Below are 7,050 nucleotides of genomic sequence, written 5' to 3'. Positions count from 1 at the left end.
AACGAGTGTTGAGTTGAGGTTAGCTTGTAACGAGCGTTGAGTTGGTGTTAGCTTGTAATGAGTGTTGAGTTGAGGTTAGCTTGTAACGAGTGTTGAGTTGAGGTTAGCTTGTAACGAGTGTTGAGTTGAGGTTAGCTTGTAACGAGCGTTGAGTTGGTGTTAGCTTGTAACGAGTGTTGAGTTGAGGTTAGCTTGTAACGAGTGTTGAGTTGATGTTAGCCCACCTGAGAATGCCAGGTTCTGTTTGAACAGGCGCGTCTTCATCATGAAGGACTAGTGATGCGATAAAACATGCTGCTTTTATTCAGAGGGGTTCTGGAGAACTCGCTGACGAGTGTCGCCCGTCGGTTTCCGATGCAACACGGTCACAGGTACAAGGAAGCCATTGATGCGACACAGAACTGCTACTCAAGCATGACGAGCGTCACCAGTACAGGTGTACTGTACTGTACGCGATCCGCTCCACTGAGGCCCCACCCATCAGCCTCGTCTGCAGGTGGTCCGTCAACAGCGTGTTTGTTCAGGCAGGTATGAGTGTTACGTCACTGACGAGCCGGATGGTGGAGAGAAATGGTTCGGACTGATGGAATCTACACGCCGCCAAGAATAGATTCATCCCTCGACGGCGTCTGTCGTTTCCTCAATAAATCACACACTTTCAATATTACATCCTCTCGTTAATAAAAGTACTCTTCACTGTGACGTGGAATAATGTCCCTCCATCAACAAGGGGCGGGGCCGACGAGCAATTCAGGAAAACATCAAAGAACACTGCGCTAGAAATCACACCAGTAAGATTTAGTGCTAGAAAGAAAAAAGAGGCCGATCAAAGGGCATCCGTTCAGTCAGCGGGTCAGAGCCAGCTGATCAATAAACCACAAGCTCTATGGAAGAAATGCAAAAACACCAAGGAGACTTGGGTACTATTGGTAATCAATTCAGGTGATCAGGAGCTGCATCCCTGCCAAATCCAGCCAACTCAAGCCCACGTGGTCGACCCCCCCACAACAACAGAAACCACCATAAATATATCTGAAGACATGTTTCATCATTCTGGAAAAAACAGGGATCAAAACAACAGGAAGTAGGATCGACCACTTCCTGTTTACCAAGGTGGGCAGACGGGAAGAGGGCAGAGTTCATCTGGGGAAATGAAAAGGAGAGGAAGGAACTCAGAAGAGAGACGAGATGGCTTGGATGTATAAAAGAAAGAGGAAGGAAGGAAGGACGGAAGAGAGGACAGAAACAACTGGACTGATGGGGGAGAAAGAGAAAGAGGAGGAGGAGGAGGAGGACGTCCACCGGGTGCTCCTTCCTACTGAGGGAGGGCTTTCAGAATGGCATTCACCTCCTCCGCAACGGCCGTCAACGCAAACTCAAACTGGTCCTGCAGGAAGACAAAGAAAGAGAGAGTTGAGAGAAAGGAGTAACGGGCCTGTATGCCCTGGTCTTTGTCTCAAAGGCGACTTACAGCCATCACCAAGCCTGGGGGGCTCACAGGACTCGATGCTGAGGAGGTTAAAATCTCAGCTACACCCCAACCCTAACCCTATAGAAACTGATAACCCTACAGATGGTCTTATTATTGATTGACAGCAGTTAACAGGTTATACTATAAATCTCATATCAGCATTCTTTACACAAACAAACTGTAACACACAAAAAAGAACATTCAATTCAAAAACATTATTATGGTCCATGCTACGCTACACTTGACGGGCTAGCTGTAACTTACTCTGTAGTTAATGAGTCACAAATAGAATCCCTGGCATCACAGCGCCCCCTACCCCGAGGCAAGAAAACTGCGTGCCTCACCTCGTGCCTCTTTTCCAGCTCCGTGACCTCTACTATTCTATAATGGGACCTACACTCAGCATTGCTGTTTTTAGGTGGATGAACGCCACCTATTACAGTGTGAAGAATAAACAGGACGGACGTAGGGGGGAGGAGGGAAGATGGTGGAGTTTACACTGTAGAGTTTGAGTCACGGCACGAAGAAGAAAGAAACTGCTTTGGTCATTTAACATGATGATGATGATCACGGCGAACTCACGGAGGCGCAGCCGTGGTACGGTTGATATATTCTCAGTGTATTTGTTATTGTTTCCTAGAAGTAAAAACAGTTGAGATGTGTGATGTGTCACTAAAACAATAAATATTAGAGTCAAAGTCATCGATCAGCTGGAAATATTTCTCTGAACAAAAAGCTAGTTGTCTCAAGTTTCTGTTGGAAACTGCTGATTTTGGTGATTTTGGTGAATTCTGCCGATAAATCCAGAAGGGAAAACGGCTGGACAGAAGAGACTTGAGATCCGTTGAGCTTGTCGAGCCCTGGAAGGAACGTGAGGGATGGAGTTCACGTGAGCACATTCATTTCCTCTCACTGCTTCACTTTCATTTCGGACAATCATGGAATGCCGTCTCCGACGTATAAATTGTTCGAGTTTTTAGGCAATTTATTCGGTGGATAATTTAAGTTTGGACTTTTATTTCCTAACGAGGAGGACTCAAACAGACACTGAGAATTTTATTTGAAACTAAACATCAAGTCTTGTCTTGTCTTTTTTTCAGATTTCAAAATGTTTTTGTTACATGCAGAAATAAAATTCTGTGTTCTCTGCAGCAGTTCATGTATATTTGTATATATGTATACGTAAACATACAGTATGTATGCATAAATCTATTTATATGCAGTGTTACCCTCGTTTTCGATGTCAAAGGGGTTTTGTGGTTTTTCTTTTCTGTGGGAGACGCTCCTAAACGCTCTTTGAGTATTTAAGGTTGCCGCCCCCTGACCTGGACGAACGACCAGCAAAACCTTGCGGCATTGTTTTAACCGCGGCGGGGCTCGCGGGCCGGGTCTGGTACCTTCGTCTGGACCACTCCAGGCCTCTGGTCCCGCAGGTGCTCCAGGGTGGCAGCGATATCAATCTCTTTCGCACCTGTCAAACACAAATGTATGGAATGCTGGGATCAGGATAATCTGGCTGGGGTTTACACACACACACACGCTCACGCACACGCGCGCTTGTAGGCATGCACGCACACTCGCACGCATTTAGCCTAACTTCTGACAAGTCGTTTGAACCATTTTGACTCTGACTCCATCTGACTCTGACTCTGACTCCATTTGGACTCTGACTCCGTCTGACTCTGTCTGACTCTGACTCCATCTGACTCTGACTCCGTCTGACTCTGACTCTGACTCCATTTGGACTCTGACTCCGTCTGACTCTGACTCCATCTGACTCTGACTCCGTCTGACTCTGTCTGACTTTGACTCCATCTGACTCTGACTCCGTCTGACTCTGACTCCATCTGACTCTGACTCCGTCTGACTCTGTCTGACTCTGACTCCATCTGACTCTGACTCTGTCTGACTCTGACTCTGACTCCATTTGGACTCTGACTCCGTCTGACTCTGAATCCATCTGACTCTGACTCCGTCTGACTCTGTCTGACTCTGACTCCATCTGACTCTGACTCCGTCTGACTCTGACTCCGTCTGACTCTGACTCTGTCTGACTCTGACTCTGTCTGACTCTGACTCCATCTGGATTCTGGACTCTGACTCCTTCTGACTGACTCAATCTGGACTCTGACTCTTACTGGGGTAATGTTTTTGAGAGCTGCATTTTGTTTTCTTCACATTTTGAAAACTCTCGACAGGAATGAGGGAGGAGGACTCTTTGACCCTCTCCCCTCAGGCAGGAGGCTACGGTCCATCCGGACCAGAACCTCCCGCCACAAGAACAGCTTCTTCCCCTCAGCCGTAAGACTAATGAACACTTAATAATTCTGACTCCTGAACATTTCATAATTGACAACTTGCCCTGTTCCATTTGCACTGCGTGATGACGCTAGTTTACTGCTGCTAGTACACATCTGTGTATCCACTCCTGCTGCTGCTGATGTGTCTGTGCTTGTATGTTTTTTGTATTTTGTCATTACTGTTAGATGTAGCACGACTTCACAGAGAAACATTCCTAGTCTGTGAACCCTCACTGACAAGAAACTACTTCTGATTCTGACAGGAATGTTGTTGGGCGTGTCAAAGCGACACCCACCTTTAGCCATCTTGTTAAGGACCATGTCGATCAGGATGTAGGTTCCGCTTCTTCCTGCACCGTCACTGCACATGTGGGCGAGAGACCAACACACACAATGAGGATGGGGAGAGAGAAAAATGTAAATGCTCACACCATTATTTTCACAGCAGCGTAAGAGTATTTGTTATGATGTTATTACAAACAACAACATACTGTATGTCCTTGTTGTTTACGTGGATAACGTTTAACACGTGTTTTTAAAGATGGAGGCAGAGGTGATGCACAAACCCAACAGCTGCATCTACACCACCCACTGGCTTCAACTCAACTTTGAAGCATCTCCAATTAAACGTTACCCTCCTGGACAGTTTCTCCAACTTCAGTCTGCTGACAGGACGGGCTTGAGCTGCTACTAATCAATGCATATCGGAACACAGCACAGCAGCCATTGGTCTACTTGCCTGCAGTGGACGATGACAGGACACGAGCGTCCCCGGTAGCACTTGTTAACTTTCCTGTAATGAAGCAGAAGAGGAGAAGCTCAGCGTTGGGGCTAAACGCCATCAGAGGATTCTGAACAGGTGGGGTTGTACAGAGGGGCGTGGCCTGAAAGAGAAACAGAAGCATGAGGGGAGAGAGAGAGAGCACGGTGGATGAAGATGGAGCGCTGGAACAGATGCCCCACCCTAATGCCTCTCCCCCCGTGTGAACATGTCGATGCTTTCCTCCAGCCTCAAAGCAGCTGCTGCTATAGCTAAAAGCTATCCAACTCATGAGCAGTGATGGAAGCCAGCCCCCCCCCCCCCCCCACACACACACAGCGGAGTCACTGCTGAATCTTGTTTCACAAACTAAAATGCAACAGCCAGGCCCCTCCTTACCTTGTCCCGTATTGCCCCACTAGAACCCTGCGGTCCCAAAACGCTGGCCTGCTCGTGGTTCCAGACATTTCCAAGAGCAGACAGGGGGCGGAGCTTTCAGGTATCAAGCTCCTTTATTGAGGAATCAGCTCCCTGATTGGTTCGTGAGACAGACACCATCTCTATGTTCAAGAGGAGATTAAAGACTTTCCTTTTTAACAAGTCCGATAGTTAATCGATACAGTAATCAATATGCTGTCATCGGCCAGCACTGGTGGCTTAACATCATGACACACTGAGCTCCTCCCTCTATCTGATTATTCATGTAATAAATATACGTGAGCAATCTCTCTCTCCCTCTGTTTGTCCCTCTCTCTATTTCAGGTCCTTCTGTCCGTGGGGCTGCAGAACCTGGACTTGTGTCCCTCAACACTGATGTCCACGTCGCTAGCATTAGCATTTATAGCTTCATATAGCAGCTCTTTAGCCAGTCTCTTGTTCAGCAGCCTAGATGTTACGTTATGTTTTCGTCTGCTCCTGCTCTCTGTCTCTCTATCACTCTCTCTCTCCCTTTTTGTTTTTGACTCTCCTCCTACCTGTCCTTGTGTCTCTCCTTCTCTGTCATTGTCTCTCTGTCTTTTTACCTCCAGTCATCGGCGATACCGAAGGGGATGAAGAACACCAGAGAGGTAAAGAAGCAGAAGCAGGAGGTGGGAGGAGTCTGGAGAAAATCAAGCAAACCATGGAAAGGAGAGAGGTCATCTCAGGTCGATAAGCTCACATGAGTGGAATTCCATCCCAGTGACTGTCAGAAATCAAGAGACCTGTAATGCATTTAAAGTTAAACTTAAGGAATGGCTCATTAGCACACCGTTTAATTTGTTGTTGTTTACTGTCACCTGTTGTTTTATGGTTTTAGTTGTTTTATACATTTTAAGTTAATAGACATTATGTTTTACAGTTACTTGAAATTGTTTTATTTGATATGGTTTTTAATTATGTGGTTATTTTATATCTGTATTTTTATTTCATATGTGTGTGTATATTGGGGGGCCTTGGAGTCTACGTCCAGGGACAACAGATGTAAAATAGCCTTTTGGCTAATTCTGGCACATTTACAGAAATGCTTATTAATGTGCGCTGTCCCTGTTAAATAAACGAATAAATGAAAATGAAAAAAGGTCACCGGCCACAGCGAGGAGAAAGGAGGAGTACAAAGGAAGGAGGGTCCGTGAGGCCCCTGGGTTGCAGAGTCACAGTCTCCAATGATCACTTTTGTGACTATGCAACTGGGCTTATATTACTAGCTGCAACGTCACAAAAATGACACTGGCAACCGCTAGTTAGCTGCGCTAGTTAGCTGGTGAAATGGGAGGAAGGACGGAGAGGATGGTAAGCAGTCAGCTTGGTCGGGTGTGATGAAGGTTAGGAAAACATGCCAGGAAAGAAGAGGTCTGCCGGCATTCTCATATCATCCAGGTAGGAAATAAAGGAGGGGGGGGGGGGGTTGTTCATGTGAAAGCACCCAGCAGAAAGAAAAGGGACGAATGTCTCCCTCTGCTGAGCGGAGATGCACGATAGACCTTTTCATAATCGCTGCAGCCGCACACCGACACTCGAAACCTCACCGAACTGCAGGACCAGATATCGGAATGACCTGGGATCTAGCTCCAGAAGACAGGGGGCAGCACCCTCCGAGGCAACACAGTACAGAGCAGTTTAAAAGAGGGAGGCAGGAGGGGGCCGCTATCAAGCCAGCCGAGATGAAGGATCAATCTGGCAGAGCTCTGGCAGAAGTGAGAGGGTCTCAGAAACCATTAAAAGCCTCCGTGGTCCAGAGGAAGAGGAGGAGCAAGCCCCACCAGGAGCCTCCGTGGTCCAGAGGAAGAGGAGGAGCAAGCCCCACCAGGAGCCTCCGTGGTCCAGAGGAAGAGGAGGAGCAAGCCCCACCAGGAGCCTCCGTGGTCCAGAGGAAGAGGAGGAGCAAACCCGAAGGAGGAGACGCAAACATTGGACAAACAAGGCGGAAGCTCCTCCCCTCTTCCTACCTGCGGAAGTCGAGCAGCGTCCGGCTGCTCTCTGGGACGTTCCGGTTCAGCCAGGTCAGGAAGTGGAACTGAGTGACGGTCCGCGTCTCGTTG

General features: G+C 47.6%; 1 protein-coding gene across 1 annotated transcript in view; it reads right to left on the bottom strand.

Annotated features, from left to right (window-relative positions):
- Positions 1-303: 303 nt before the first annotated feature.
- LOC137905113 (receptor-type tyrosine-protein phosphatase N2-like) overlaps positions 304-7,050 on the bottom strand; it is a 32,095-nt gene continuing 25,348 nt past the window's right edge. The window contains exons 17-21 of the mRNA XM_068749344.1: positions 6,958-7,050; positions 4,511-4,564; positions 4,068-4,132; positions 2,869-2,942; positions 304-1,387 (exon numbers count right to left, since the gene is read on the bottom strand). The exon at positions 6,958-7,050 is cut by the window's right edge and continues 74 nt beyond it. Of these exons, the coding sequence (XP_068605445.1) occupies positions 1,316-1,387; positions 2,869-2,942; positions 4,068-4,132; positions 4,511-4,564; positions 6,958-7,050 (358 nt within the window). The 3' untranslated portion in view covers positions 304-1,315. The remainder of the gene's footprint in view (positions 1,388-2,868; positions 2,943-4,067; positions 4,133-4,510; positions 4,565-6,957) is intronic.

The sequence above is a fragment of the Brachionichthys hirsutus genome, chromosome 15, assembly GCF_040956055.1.
Source record: "Brachionichthys hirsutus isolate HB-005 chromosome 15, CSIRO-AGI_Bhir_v1, whole genome shotgun sequence".
NCBI classification, from domain to species: Eukaryota; Metazoa; Chordata; class Actinopteri; order Lophiiformes; family Brachionichthyidae; genus Brachionichthys; species Brachionichthys hirsutus.
Note: the sequence above shows the minus strand (reverse complement) of the source record. Positions and strands in the feature narration are given on the sequence as shown.